A 16872-nucleotide genomic window follows, 5' to 3' on the forward strand; every position below is an offset into this window, starting at 1 on the left:
TTGAGTGTTTGGCATATCTTCATGACTAAAGGTTTCAGAATTTTTAAATATTCATTTTGATCAGTCAATGAAAAAGTTTCATCAAAATTATCCAAAGCCACCTGTTTTCAACCCACACTGACAATAGGTCATGCCCTTTTTAGCAGACACCATTTGCAAAGAAAAAGCAGTCTTTGGAATTTGTTATTTCTAGTTGGACCTATTTATAGCTTGTTCTAAATCTACCACAAAAAGTTTTTGAAGGAGACAGCTATTTTAGATCATCTATTTTTAAAAGTTTATTTAGATGTATAACATAAATTGCAATAGTTTTAATCATCAAGAACTAACAATCACACATCTTAAAATTATAATTACTGAAATAGGATTATCTGTAACAAAGCTTGCACTCCTGCAATCAAGCTATTTTTGGTAGTAGTTGATAACTTCATTCCTTATTTTCATGCAATGTTCTGAAAATAGTAGGTCTGCTATTTTGCAACTAATTCTTAATGGTAGCTCTCATGCCTATATATTGAAATTAATATTCACCAAGTATTTACTGTATTTATTAATATACAATTCATCATTTAATAGTATTTAGTATGCCCATTTCACTTTTAAATTACTATAACCATTTTTTTCCAACATAAAAATTCATAATTACAAAAAGCTTTCTACTGCAGTAGGTATGAGATTGACAATTTTTTCTTTGAATGCTGATGCAGAGATAAATTCAACGGAAGCAATATCAAAAAGGAACCAGCACCAGCAAGAAATATATATTAAAATTTCTTCTTAATTAATTCTTCAAATGAACAGTAAATACATTTGCTCTCCTACAGATTTCTTCTCCTGTAATTTCATATTCCAATGACTTGCCCTAAACCTAAAACTCTATTTATACTTGCTAAGACGATCTACGGAAAATTCTAAATTATTACAAAATAGGAAAAAACAGCCTATGGAATACTCTAGATGGATATAGAATGGAGAAGAATGACCCCACAATGATCTGTACGAATCCCAAGAAAAGATTAAATTCTTCATTTAGAAATCACCTCCAAAATATTTTATGTGGGTGCTCCTGCACCATACTCCGCAGGAAATTTTATCTCAAGCCCACTTGAGATGAGCACTTGTAAAGTGGTACCTTGCTTCTTGATATCTTGTCCGGTCATCCACACAGCATCTGCATCCGAATAACCTTTGAGTTTTACCAAATACTGCTTGGACTCCTTTCCTCTTGTTTGCTTTATGACTTTGGTGTCAAGTATCCTTTCTAGCTGTGGTGTCTGCTTAAATGGTAGACGTTGAATGTCTTCTGTATCAGCAATCTATCCTGTATCAATTTCTTCAATGGGTGCTTTGAATGGTGTGAGGTCTGCTACATTGAAGATGGGAGAAATGCCAATCTCAGGTGGCAATTGAATCTCATAAGCATTGGTTCCAAACTTCTTCAATATTTGACAAGGACCTAGTTTTCTCAACATAAGCTCGGTAGATTTGCTTTTTGGTAGCATCTCTTTATTGAGATTTGCCCATACTAAATCTCCCACTTCAAATTTTAAGTGTCTCTGTTTCTGATATGCCTACTTCTTATACTTGTCAGAGGTTTGTTGGAGTTGTGCTTTGACTTCATCATGGATTTCTTTTATGGCTGTAAAATTCTTCTCCTTGGGCACTAACTTGTTGCTATGAACTCATATCTCTTAACTCAAAAATCCCTCTAGGATGAATTCCATATACCATTTGAAATGGTGACTTTCATGTACTTCTATTGATGGAGTCATTATATGCAAATTCAGCTTGGGGAAGGATTACATCCCATTTTGTTGCATGTTGTCTTGTGAGTGTTCTTAACAAATTGCCCAAAGTTCTATTAACTACCTCTATTTAGCCATCAGTTTGAGGGTGGTAGGCTGATGAGAATGATAAATTGGTTCCAAGTTTCTTCCATAAAGTTCTCCAAAAGTGTCCTACAAACTTCACATCCTTGTCTGAAACTATATTGAGAGGTAGCCCGTGAATCCTTATGACTTCCTTGAAAAATAGATCTGCTATATGAGAAGTATCATAGGTCGACTTACATGGTAAGAAGTGAGCCATTTTGTTGAACCTATCTACTACAACAAATACACTATCATGCCCCTTTTGTGTCTGTGGCAGCCCCATTACAAAATCCATCATTATGCTTTCCCAAGGTCTAGATGGTATTCGCAAAGGTTGATAAAGCCCAAAATTTGTAGTCCTTCCTTTGGCCCTTTGACAAATCATACATGTTTTCACAAAATTTCTAACATCAATCTGAAGTTTAGGCCAATAATAGTACCTCCTAACCAATTCTAAGGTTTTATCCAAACCAAAATGTCCACCCATTGTTCCACTGTGCTTCTCTTTGATAATGTTTGTCCTCATAGAGCACCTGGGTACACATAGTTGTCCTCCTTTGAAAAGAAGTTTGTCTTGTATCAAAAACTCAGGAAAATCAGCATGGCATCTCTCATCAAACTCCATACATACCTTGTAGATGTCACCAAAATCTGGATCTGCTACATACATGTCCTTGAGTGCTTCAATTCCCACACTTTCTAGCTGTATCTGGGAGACAGTCAGATTCCTTCTACTAAGAGCATCAGCAACCTTGTTTGATATGCCCTTCTTATGCTTGATGGTGAAAGTATAGGCCTGTAAATACTCCATCCATTTCGTGTGCCTATGATTTAATTTGTCTTGGCTATTCAGAAAACTGAGTGCTTGGTTATCAGTATACACAACAAACTCCTTTGGCAACAAGTAATGTCTCCACCTTTTGAGAGCTTGAACCAATGTATACATTTCTAGGTCATATGAAGAGTATTTCTGCTTGGCTTCATTGAGCTTTTCACTTGAGAAAGCCACTGGTTTTCCTTCTTGACTAAGAACTGCCCCTATAGCAACCTTGCTAGCATCACATTCTACTTGGAAAACTTTGTTTAAATCAGGTAAAGAAAGAATTGGCTGCTCACTAACCTTTTTCTTAAGCAATTCAAAAGCTTCATTTGCTGATTGACTCCATGCAAACTTACACTTCCTTCCTCCTTTAATAGTTTCTAACATAGGAGCACATATATGACTGAAGTTTCTTATGAATTTCCTATAAAATGTAGCAAGACCATGAAAGCTTCTAACATCTCCAACTGTTTTTGGGGGTGGCCAAGATAGTATAACACTTACCTTTTCTTTATCCATCTTCAAGCTACCTTGGGAGATCACAAAACCAAGATATGTCAGCTCCTCTTGCATGAACAAACACTTTTCCAAATTTATCACCAACTTCTCCTCATTAAGTCTTCTCAAAACCATGTCACTGTGCTCTAGGTGTTCTTTCTTTGTCTTGCTGAAAATTAATATGTCATCTAAATATACTATGACGAACCTGCCATTGAAGTCTTTGAGTATTTCATTCATAAGTCTCATGAACGTACTAGGAGCATTAGAGAGTCCAAATGGCATTACCTTCCATTCATATGATCCATCATTGGTTTTGAATGCTGTCTTCCACTCATCTCTAGCTCTTATCCTTATTTGATGGTACCCACTTTTTAAGTCAATCTTGGAGAAATACTTTGCACCTCCCAAACAATCAAGCAAATCTTCAATTCTTGGCATTGGAAACCTATATCTAATTGTAATCTTATTAATGGCTCTAGAATCAATGCACAACCTCCAGGTTCCTTCTTGGGTGCCAAAACAGCAAGTACAGCACATGGGCTTAAGCTTTTCGGAATCAAGCCAAAATCAAGTAACTCCTTTACTTGTCTAGCAATCTCTTCATTTTGTTGTGGTGTCATCTTGTACGCAGCCTTATTGGGTAAAGTAGCTCCAGGAATGAAATCAATACAATGACTAATGTCTCGTATAGGTGGTAAAGACTTTGGCATACCTTCTGAAATCAAACCTTCATATTTATCCAAAAGTTATTTCACTTCATTAGGAATTGCCTTCTTTTTTCCAGCCTCCTTTTTGTCATTTCCAATGGGTTCTTGTAGTTGTGGGTTAGGCATCAAAAGAAAACAAGGTTTAGATTCATCCTTCATGTCCCGTAAGAATTCCTTTTTATCAACCATCATAATTTTGGCCTCCCTCTCTTTATTTTCTTCCACTTCTTCATGATCAGCAAATGGAATCAATCTAATCACTTTTCCATCCTTTTTGATGGTGTATATATTGAGTTTTCCATCATGTTGTGCCTACAAATCATACTGCCAGGGCCTACCAAATAATAGATGGCATGCATCCATGTCAACTATATCACACAAAATTCTGTCCTTATACTTTCCAATCTGAAAATCAACCCATGCTTGCTCATTTACAAGAGTTTGTTGACCCTTTGTTAGCCATGAAACCTTATAAGGAAAAGGATGAAGGTATTCTCCTAAGTTTTAACTTCTAAACCATCTCAAGAGAAACCAAATTCTCAGTAGATCCTGAGTCAATAATAACTTTACATACCTTATCTCCAGATTTGTAAGTAGTCCTAAAGATAGTTTTCCTTTGTGGCGGTTCCATGGTAGTAGGCACTTTCAAAAGTGTTCTTCTCATCATTAAACTTTCTCCTCTTTCAGGTACACTATTTGAGTCAGCCATCTCCTTCTCTTGGTATTCATCATCTTGTACCAAATGTGTTCTTCTTTCACCTTGTGAACTTGAACTAGCTCTATCCGGACACCTAGATGCATAATGTCCCTCCTTATTGCAATTGAAACAAACAATCGAAGTTGCCCTTCTACCACCATATCCACCTCTTGAATTGCCTCTTCTACCTCTAAAGTTCCCTCTAAAATTTCCTTCACTTCGACTGGTTTCTTGCTTTATCTCCTTATGATCTTCATGGTTTTGTCCTCTTCCTTGGAAATTTCCTCTTCCCCTTTGATTTCTTCCTCTTCCTCTGCTATTTTGTTCTTGCCTTCTTTTCAATTTGGCTTCCACCTTCAATGACAGTTGATAACATTTATGTACTGTATCAAGACACAATAAATTAAGTTCTTCTTGAATGTTCAACCTCAATCCATTGAGATATCTAGCAACTTTTACACTTTCACATTCACTATGCTTTGCCTTCAGGCTTAATTTTTGGAATTCTTCTGTATAGGCTATGACATCTAGCTCCTTTTGTCTTAAACTTTGTCTCCTTCGATGAAGTTGGATTTCATAATCCTCAGGTAAGTATGTTTCTCTCACCTTGGCACACATCCTTTCCCATGAAGTTATCATGTTCTTAACTTCTTTGAACCTTTCTCCTTTAGTGAAATTCCACCAAGTGAGGGTTGGTCTCTTCAACTTTGACTTGGCAATTTTTACCTTGTCCTTCTCTGCTATATTTTCACATTCAAAATGGTTGTTCAAGGCTTCTATCCAATCCACAACACCGCATCAGCATCCATCTTCCCCGAGAAGATGGGTAGGTCACCTTTGGCATCCTTCTTACCAACTCTGTCAAGGGCCTCTATGAAGTATCTCTGGTCTGCAGGTAAGTTAACCACCTCCTGCTCAGGAGTATCCTCTTCTTCCCCTTCTTCCTCTTGCTCTGAGGAAATCTTTGCTGTCTTTTCCATCCAGCCCTTCATCTTCTCAAATTCATCTAATAACCACTTATTGATTTTCTCATGTTCTTGCATCTTCTTTGCCAATTCAGCATTGGTGACCATGTTTGATGTTTCAGCTTCTGACTCCGATCCAAACATAAAATCTAATTGCCTCAGGAGCTTTCCCCAAGCTCTGATACCAAAAATGATGCAGAGATAAATTCAATGGAAGCAATATCAAAAAGGAACCAGCACCAGCAAGAAATATATATTAAAATTTCTTCTTAATTAATTCTTCAAATGAACAGTAAATACATTTGCTCTCCTACATATTTCTTCTCCCATAATTTCATATTCCAAAGACTTGCCCTAAACCTAAACCTAAACCTAAAACTCTATTTATACTTGCTAAGACGGTCTACGGAAAATTCTAGATTATTACAAAATAGGAAAAAATAGCCTACGGAATACTCTAGATGGATATAGAATGGGGAAGAATGACCCCACAATGATCTGTATGAATCCCAAGAAAAGATTAAATTCTTCATTTAGAAATCACCTCCAAAATATTTTATGTGGGTGCTCCTGCACCAAATGCATTTGCCATGTTTACTTGTAATGTCTTATGTATGTGTTGTAAACTATTTAATCTTCATATTGCACTTGTAATTGCATTATTTAATTTTTGTTTTTATCTAAATAGCTTGTGCCTCTAGTCTTAGAATTTATTTTCAGTCAAAAAGCATAAAATCGTTTACATCAACTTGAAAAAATGTTTCAATCTTTTACACTAGGCCAACCCACAAGACACTCATTTAAATTACATTCAGCTTGAATGTGAAATCCCTAAAAAAATTATAGATACACCTCCCTAGGGGAAGGGGGGGACGATGGAACGGGGGGACAAGTTTTTGAGACGGGGGCCAGAGGAGCCTTAATTTGGGGACACTAGGGATGGTGAGGGACAGAGGGGGGTTGTATATCTATACATATGGTACTTCAAATACTAGTTATGAAAATATGTATTACAATATTAGATATAAAGATGAAAAAGAGTAAATACTTGAACATTGCATTGAATTGGAACGTCAAAGATTGAACTTAAATGGTCGAATCAACAAATAGTCAACAATAGGACTTCCACCCATCATCAGCAGAGGTGGCGGAATCTGGTGGCACCGCTGGGGACAGGGGGGGCGGAGTTCCCAAGTTCCGAGTGTGTCCCGGTCTCCGAGACGTGGGGCAAAAAGGGGGGATGTGTCTCTGTGTTACTATGAAAAAAATTGTACATATCATAAACAGTACATGTTGATCATAGCAAGTTAATTTTTATTTTAAGGAGAGCTTCCCATTCTAGTGTGAAAAGTAGTTCTATTACACATTTATTATGTTTTGTGATGCACTGAAAAGTGCAACAGAAAATGTTGATGCATGTATTGCTTCAAATATTTGTTGGGTGTGTGAGATGTCTTAAAGTTTAGCATAGATAGAAAGGTAAACAAAAGTAGAGAAAATAGGCTCAAAAGACACAAGAAATCATCCTGGGAAAACCCTTCAGATTCAAGAGAAAAATCCAACCACACCAGAAAAACATCTCTTTTATTGATAATAAAATGTTCAAGTACAATGCTTTCCACTTGATGTCGTGTCACATTACAGAAAGAAATCACACATATAAATTGAAAATTAGAGGCTCTTCAGATTACACCCGAAGGTCTCTTCAATTTCCAAATACAAGACTCTTCATGTTTCCAAACACGTGACTCTTTGCATGACACGTCTTTCCAACAAATATCATCTCAAATATTATTATAACTATATTCTCCAGTTGTTGACACAATATTATCTCTTTTTCAACACATGGCAAAATTAGAGATAAAGATCTCTATTGCAAACTACAATCTTTAACAAGATGATGGTTTCACCATGAGTTCTATAAGTACTATTATGCTACCAGAATGAAATTTACAGTGCTAGCACATCTATTGCTTCTCCAATTTGTTGGTTGTTTAGGATGAAGGTTTCATACTGAGTTTTACAAGAACTACTTCCATTGTTGCTTCAAATCTTTTGTCAATGTATAATCAATAAAGGCTTAGACTCTACAAATGTATTGTAACCATTCATTACTAAATTATATATTGAGCTTCTCAGGAGTGCGGAATTTTCTCCCAATGGGGCTTCACTAAAATAATTATTATTTTATGATATAGTGATTTTGTGTTTACTTCCTTGTAACTATATGATTAGTTCAAATTTTGCATATACCTCCACTCATTAATTACTATCATTAACGTGTTTTGCACCTTAAATTCCTTTCATGAACTAGGTCCATTTATTTGTTACAAAATCCAGAGATAAAATACTTGTGCAAAAATCTTGATGAATTGCCTATGGTCTCTAGCATGGCCAAAGGAAGACTCTATCCTAGTCATGTCATCCATTGCATCAATTTCCACAATGACCCTTATTTTATCCAAGTCCATCTTCAATCTGGCTTTACACACACCACAGCCAAGGAGCTTCTCCTTTAGATACTGCAAATCTACAAATGTTTGAATTTAAGGCCAATTGTGCAGCATGCACTTTGTCAAAGTTTGTATATGTCTCTTGTATTAAAGTTTTACCCAAAAATAATGATCAACAATAAAGAAGAACAAAAGATGCAAAACATTTATCCAGGGAAAACCCTTCCACTTAAAGGCAAAAACACAGCCACACCATGAAAATATCACTTCTATTAATAATAAAATGTTCTAGGACAATGCTTTTACAATAAATAAAGAATAGAGAGACTCGTCATTACATGATTGAATGTCTCTTTAATTTCCAAATATATAACTCTTCATATTTCCATATGCATGCCTCTTCGCATGACACAAGTCTCTTCATATTATATTATCTCAAATAAATATCTTAAATATCTTCTCCAGCTGCAGCATAGTATATAGGTATGTTCGACATATTGCAAAAATAGAGATGAAGATCTCTATCACAGCTACAATCTTCAACACTCACTCTTAGCAAGAGAGAGATCTTTAGTATGGTAGACACACATAGCTGCAACCAAAGATGTCAATGATATATTCACATAACATAGAATAAAACATGTTATCTCAGCATAACATAATTCACCATAGTTACTTCATAAGCACATAAAATTGTAGTCATGGAGTCACACATGACTTCCACCATGCCTACTCGCAAAGGATAGTCCACCATACCTACTTGCAGAGGGTGGAACGAGGGCTTTCACCTCAAATTTCTCCCAAAGAAGAATGCATTTCCATCATGTCTACTCGCAGAGGGAGGAATTAAGGCTTTCACCTTAGACTTCTCCTAAAGAAGAATGTGCTTCCACCATGCCTACTCGCTGAGGGTGGAACAAGGGATTCTACCTTGAACTTCTCTCATAGAGTCACAAAGAAGAACTCATTAACAACATGTGTAAGAATGGCTAAGATCCTCTCTCAATAGTCTCCCTCTCAGCAGGGACAGTTTTGATCACCAAAATAAGATACCTGATTCCAATTGTTTTACTGTCACATAAGCTTTCAAAGGGTTAGACATCTCCCTCAGTCACGTAGCCTTCCTCTGAAGCTGAAAAGACTCCCTCTAGATATCATTTCCTGTATATAATCTTCCTCTTTTCATGAAGATTCAGTCCTATGACTATAAGAATCTCTCATCATCTCATTGCATCTTGATGCATCCTTCAATCAAGAGAGATTAAAAATGACTCATAAAATTGATATATAATAAAGAGAAGTCTAGAAATACATTGTTCTGAAAACTTCATGATCTATCATAGAATACCTTATCTCTTTCTAGTCTAGATGCAAAAGAACTCAGCTCTACAGCAGAATTTTCTCATGCTAAAATATTGCAAAACTGAATATGAACAATCCTTCATTTCCTTCATCCTCAATTTGTTCAAAAAATAAAGCTTCCCAGTATAGATTGACAATGTTTGCATTATCAACAGCATTCACGAAGCATACTAGAGCATGAATAGAATAAACTCTTCACTTCTACATTATTTGGTAACCGCCTAATCATCTCGGACATAATCAGAAAAAAAAAAACTCATAAAGAAGATATTCAAAAGGTATATATCACACATGAAAAAACAGAAGACTTCATCCATAGAGATCTCTTCTTGATTCACCAAATAGACACACACCATAGTTGATTCATTAAACAACCGACATCAATGCTTTAACATACATGAACTGGCTGCAGAGAGACCACTGTAACATGCAAAGAAACATTGGATGATGTATTAAAAACATTGTCATGCTTACAATGCAAAGACAAAATATGGAAGTTCTTGAATAACAATCCAAGAAAAGCTCGAACAGAAATGATAATAATTAATCTGCAAAATACAATCAATACCCAATAGAACAATTTCTCTTTCATGATATACATATCTGAGAAATAACAAAAACGTCTTCTATCAACTCTTCTCTACTTGACGAAAGATACACACACCCTGAATACTGCTCGACCATGATAATGAAATGCCAAAAATGACTCTTACGAAGATCAAAGGAAGAATCGGTCACTAAAGAATGTGAACTAATGAGACATAACCATTTATATGCATGGATGATAACAATATAACAATGAAGCTTGAAATACTTGAAGCACAACACGTAAGTGTCCAATCATCATAACACAACACAAGTGGTAAGACTGAGTCAGCACAATGATGGAGAGATGACATGGCTCCAGAACAATAAAGCATATGTCAAGACAGTAATCATATATGCTAAGAATAATGAAAAAAAAACTGTAAAAACTAACAGAGATGATGGAGCATGTTCTGAACAGATAACGCAACCAAAAATATATAGAATCATGACATCATGAACTGGAATTGGAAGAACCAAAAGAGCTGAAGAGGAACGAACAACACTTGACTAAAGCATGAGCAGAAATCAAAAGGAAGATCTCTATCGCAGTTACAAAATTCAACACTCTCTTAATTGTTGTTATCTAACCTGGTTCTAATACAATGTTAAAGTTTTGCCCAAAAATAATGATAAACAACATAAAGAAGAACAAAAATAAGAACAAAAGATGCAAAGCATTTATCCTAGGAAAACCCTTCCACTTGAAGGGGAAAACCTAGCCAAAACATGAAAATATCGCTTTTATTGATAATAAAATGTTCTAGTACAATGTTTTTCGCTTGATACAATATATTAAGAATAGAGAGACTTTATTACACAACTGAAGGTCTCTTCAAATTACAAATATAAAACTCTTCATATTTCCATACACATACCTCTTCGCACGACATGTCTCTTCATATTATATTATTTCAAATAAATATCTTAAATATCTTCTCCAGCTGAAGCACAATATATAGGTATTTTTCAACATATAGCAAAACCAGAGATAAAGATCTCTATCGCAGCTACAATCTTCAACGTCTTGACTCTTGTAAATGAATCAATTGTCTAAAATGGACTTGACATTTCCCAATGCCATCTTACAAAAGACATGCTAGAATAAACTACTAAAAGGTAACCAAAGCAATGCAAAGTCCAAATTGCATTTGATTGTATGTATACACCCCTCAACAAATATTCTTATTTCTCCTGATTCTTTGTTCCAATTTCAAATTTATTACTACTAGGAAAACCCAATCACTTGTTTGCACCTTAAAAATTACACATGCATTAAACTATCAATTCCTAGAATTTCACAAAACAATTTTGATTCATTGAATATGCTTGTCTTATTCTTCTTCTGCTCCAAGTATTAAAGAATTGATTCTATGAGCATCTATATCTAGCAATACCTCCACTGGGTATTTATATATCAAAGCACATATCTCCTTAGAGTCCATAAAAAATTTTAATACACTAGTCTTCAATACTAGATCCTAGCCATTTCCAACCATAATAACTTTGGTATCTCCTTCTAATCCCAAATTTCTTTATATTTCCTGTGCGGGGTGCTTCCAAATTGATGTGCAAATTTCTCATCTATGTAGCATTACTTTTGTGAATTCTAGAGGATATGCTTGAAGAGTAGATTATTTCTAATGATCTCATTCAATTATTTTGTCTTCTTCAATATTCATCTTCACAAAATCATACACAAGGTACAAGACTTCATGATCTTCTATTTGGCCAATGGAGAAGTCCTTTGCGAGCTAAGTTACCGGGTTCCTTGGAAAGGGCCCAAAGCCTGGTCCTAGTACGGTTCTGGTTATAGTTCTAAGCCAATTCTCCTTAGGTTCCGCCAAGGCTCCCTAGAAGGACCTAGACAAAACCCAAGGAGAACTCGCAAGAACCCATAGGGACTCATGGCCATGGGTGCTAAAAAATGGGCCCCAAATGCCATAAAAAATATTTTTTAAACCTAGAAAGTCAACAAAAACTCTAATTTTCACCTCTAAAGCATGCCTTTGCTCATTTTATGTTATTTCATTTTTCTCTCAAGCATATTTCACAATTATTGCTTTGTTCTACAGCTGTAGCAGTTTTTGTCAAAGTTGAACACTACAGAGAACTTAGACAAGCACCAAAGGCTTAGAAACCGTTTATTTAAATTTTAATTATTTTCATTTTATGAGTATCACACTTCCAATTTATTCATATTCTATGCTTGAAGTTTTGAACCAATGATGAATGAATTGAACATGTATTAATCTATTTTGTATATAGAGATTTATAATTTTATGAATATATATAGGGCCATTGTAGGTTCAGTCTGCAGGTTCAATGCCTACTGTATCGGCAGGGTGAGGGAAGCTCAAGGCTGTTTTAATGTGATGTGGTGTATATATATATATATATATATATATATATATAATGACGTCAGGAGAGATACATTACGTGACTCAACTTTCCCTTGGGGCAAGGGGGAAAAGAACCAACCTACTAAACCAACCATAGGATTTGAACTCTCTCTGTGTGTGCGCGCACGCGTGTGCCTGTGTGTGCTGTCAAACCTGCATACCTGAACCTGTAACAGAACCAGGATTGGTAACTTCGTCTAAGAGAGTGCACATCATCCTTTAAGTAGGATTGTACTTCTGAAACCCTTCCATCATTTTTCTCTTTGGTACCTCAGTTTCCAAATACCAAACATTCTTTATCAAAATCTAAATTTGATGACTCTTCAAAAGAGGCTACCTCTTTGCTCACTACTCGGTTCTTTAAATTTCATATCTATTTCAGGCCTCTTAACAAATTGTTTTCCCAATAATAGTCAATTTAGCAATTATTAGTAAACCATGACCCAATAATACTACATAGATTTTCTTCACTAAGATGAGTAAAATTCAAGATAAATGGTTGGGTGCCAATAATTATCTTTTGCACCATTACACTCCCAGGACCATTATACTATATTGATCTACTCCCATCAATTGGAATGTCAGTGGCTAGATTGTGGGTTTCTCCTCCAAGTCCCTTAATAACAATGTTCACACCAAATCTAATGTCAACGATGGTATTAATAAACTTATTCCCTAGCATCTCCATGTGCATAATGGTAGACCATCAACCTAAATTAATCGTTAGGAGCATAGGTTCAATTACTTTATCACCTAAGAGGAGGTTTAACTCTCCTTTTCTTATTTTGCTGCATATTATGTCCACTACCCAACCTCGGGCCATCTAACACTAGGCATGCATGTGTACACTACATGTCATGGCCTTGTATGTTTGTAGTCATAGCCTATTTCTGAATAATCATGCAATAAATCCATCATCTTTATTCTATTGTGGTTTGCAATACTTTCTTGATTATAGCCTTCAGAAAACTAAGTTTGCTTGTTGCTACACCAACATTGATTATTGTCGCTCTTCATACATTTTTCTCCCAGCATCAGCTCTTGCTTCAGCCAACATTTAATTCTTTGTGGCTGGATCTGATAGTCAGCTTTTTTTGCTTGTGATCTAGTAGTTGCCATTGTTGTGTCCTCTTCAATGACACCAATTATATCGACAATTACAATCAACATAACATTTGAGCCCACATTGCAAAGAAATATGGCAGTATCTCGATTGGAAGGTCAATATCCTGCAAAATGACCCCACTCATTACACTTTCAGGATTGTGCAGCTAGTTGGCCATGTCCATCGTGCTAGACCCATCTTCTAATTCCACCAGGTGATACACTTGTGGATGCGCTTGTAAGTGCATATTTATTTGTCTACTAATTCAATAGAGTGTTGAGTGGCTCTAAAGGCTCTCCTTAAGCAAAGAATACTTGGGCATTCTCATTCTTTAAAATGTATGGGCAATCCTTGACTAAATGGCACATGAATTGACAAATTTCACAAAACATAATTTTTGGGCAATGGGCTTTAGTATGACCAACTTTATAGTTTGTAAACCAAACTTCAATGCCAATCAAAGATAGATTCCCCTATTTTAAAAATAATTGGCAATCACACCCTATTTCCATAATGAAATCCACTAGTACAAAAATATTTAATAAACCAACCAGTATCATGCAATCAGACTATTTCACTGCTGCAGCAAGGGATTCAAATGAACGATTAAGAAAGTTCATTACGACATATAGGCTAAGCCAGCCTTAAAAATATAACTGCTGTACAGAGAAAAAGAAAAGACTTAGGTTTGTTACTCAAAAATCAAAATATAAAATAACATGACTGATCCAAATGCTGCAAAAGAAGTTAATCAAAGATATATAAAACATTTTAACCAATTGCCATAAAATAAATGTGCCTATAAAACTTAAGCGTATATGACACTAACCTCATCTGGTCCAAGGTCCTGTTTTCCCTGATCTCTAGCATCTATTGACTCTATACCAGAGTTATCACGGAGATGGATATTTCTTGATCTAGATGCCATTGGTATAAAGCTCTCACCATTTACTTCAATTCTTGGAACTTTCTCCAATGTTTTTTCTGCCGTTGCCGCAGGCAAACATATTGTTTTGGTATCGGATGAAAAGTGAAAGGACATGCCTTCTTCACCAGATGCTTTATTTGTTGATGGTGCACAAAGTATTTCCCCTTTATTAGGTAGGCATTGAAGTTCATTTTCATGGTTAGTATCTTCAATCTTTGTAATGGATGCCTTCATAGAAGATATTTCAATGTCTGCTTCCTGGTTAAAAGCTTCAATATGAGGCTTCCCTGATTGTAATGTTTCTTCTTTGTCTTCATCCAAACAAATGTGCCCTAGAGAATATGGCAACTCGCTGGAAAGTCTACTGCCTTCATGTCCATAATTGTTTGTTTTTGCAATCAGATTTTCAGGATCTCTGTGCCTGCTTATCGTCTGAAAAGAATCAGACGATCTCGACAACTCCTGTCTATCATCTTCTTCGAGATCTGGCCTGCCGCTTCCACTGCTAGGAAAGATATTCTCCAAGTGAAGAGGAGTTGTGAGCATGTCTCCATAAGTAAGTTTACCAGCAACCCCTGTAAATGAACTACCAAAATCTTCTAGCTTCAGATTGGAAGCACCGCGGACATCCTCCATAGCATCTACTGTCTTGGAGTAAGTGCTTCCAGACACTACATGACAACAGAGCTCCCTGATGTCCACCTCCTGATTGGAAACGTCCATGTCATTTCCTCTTACCTCCTGAGCAAACTCATCCCAATCACTAGCACCAAAAACTACCTCTGAATTCAAAAGCAATCGATAATCATTGCCTGTTTCATTCACATCAACCCTAGGATTCAAGGACCTGTCCCTCTGCAAGGATTTGAAGGCATCATCTTCATCATCTGTTGCATCTCCCATTATTGAATCAAACTCACTCTGGCAATCAAAATCTGAAGACCTCTTGGACATCGACTGATGATTTATATCATGCAACCTACACAGTTCGGACACATCATTACTATCTCCTGCATGATCGAACACAAATTCTCTTTTAAAAGAACACTCTTCACCAGCAGTCGGCCCATTTACTCCCCAATCAACTGCCCTGAGATTCAATCGCCTTCCACCTACATCCTCTCTATCCAAATTGGCAATTCTACAATCTTCCCCAAAGCTGCAATTTAAAGAATTTGAAGTCAGCTGCCGCGACTCAACACATTCAATTGTTCTAAACTCAAGATTGTTAGAAGCATCTTTCTTGATGGAATCTAATTCTGAAGTCTGTGATTGACATATCAAGCTCAAATTACCCCTATTAGCCTCATAACCGTCCAGTTTCAATACGGTGTTCAAGTCCGTGCATCCATCTATTCTGTTCTCGTCCCTATCCTCTGGCCCATATAGTTCACCCTCTGCTGTACTCAAAGCACCATTTTCCTTATGATCAGACAATACCCTAGTGTTATTATTATTGTTCTTATCAACCGCAGCCCCAATACCATTTTGTGATGGTAAAACGAAATTCTTCTTCCTGCGCAAATTTTTAGTATTCTTTTTCCTGGATCTTGACGACCTCGATGGTGAACCTGCGGTCTCGTATCCGGGGGAATCGAACTGCTCCAGGTTTCGGATTTCTTGGAAACTCATATTTCTATAGGAACCGATTTCTGAGTCGAGGAAGTAATCATTGCAGCTTCCAAACGAGCCACAAACTGTGGGGGTTTCGAGCGAATTTGCAGTTACATACCCAATTGCCATGCCTTTATTATTATCACAATCTGAATCATCGCATTGAAATATTTTTTCCCCGCAAGACGAATAATGGGACGATGGTGGTGGAGAAGAAAATTCAAGATTTTCAGAGGCATATGACTTTAGCTTTAAATTCGGAATACTGAAAGCCCCCAAATCAGGAGGAGAACTTCCATTTATCATTTGAATGGAATGGATGTCATTCCGGAAAAACGAATTTGAATTTTAAAAAATTACAAATTTATCAGGATTGAAACTTACCTTGTGTTTGATAAACACTCCAGGATTGTTTTCACTCTAATTGTTTTGGTATGGGCGGCTCAGGAGCTCACAGAATGTAATAATGGCTGTGATGCCAAGTGTTTTAATTGAAGCTGGAAGTAACAAGCAGAATCGTCTCCATTATCTGTGAATTCTGAATGTGCTTCCTGCTGTGGGATCCACAGATGAGATGTGGAGAAATTCAACCCTTCTACCAGTCTACCAGTTTTACAATTAGGTGCGACAATGTTTACCACGTTCAATTGGGAGCCGTGTATAAAATTGTTATTAAAAAGGTAATGGTGTCGCCTAACCGCATTACCTTGCATTACCTTGCACTTTTTCCTTCGGAGTTTTCTTTAAAATTTGCTATATAATATGAATTCTATTCTATTTTATTTATTTTTAAAAATTAATATCATTTTTATTTTATTTTTATTCATTCAGATTGACTTTGTGAGAAAAATACATTCAAATT

The 16872-nt window shown here is 36.1% G+C and overlaps 1 protein-coding gene across 1 annotated transcript in view; it reads right to left on the reverse strand.

Annotated features, from left to right (window-relative positions):
• The window catches only part of LOC149543324 (uncharacterized), an 81805-nt gene extending 65147 nt beyond the window's left edge, over positions 1 to 16658 (reverse strand). Inside the window, exon 1 of the mRNA XM_089798154.1 lies at positions 14298 to 16658. Coding sequence (XP_089654280.1) covers positions 14298 to 16316 — 2019 coding nt within the window. The 5' untranslated portion in view covers positions 16317 to 16658. The remainder of the gene's footprint in view (positions 1 to 14297) is intronic.
• Between the last annotated feature and the right edge of the window lie 214 nt (positions 16659 to 16872).

Source organism: Cupressus sempervirens, chromosome 8 (genome assembly GCF_028749045.1).
Source record: "Cupressus sempervirens isolate cs-2001-9-10 chromosome 8, ASM2874904v1, whole genome shotgun sequence".
In the NCBI taxonomy this organism is placed as follows: Eukaryota; Viridiplantae; Streptophyta; class Pinopsida; order Cupressales; family Cupressaceae; genus Cupressus; species Cupressus sempervirens.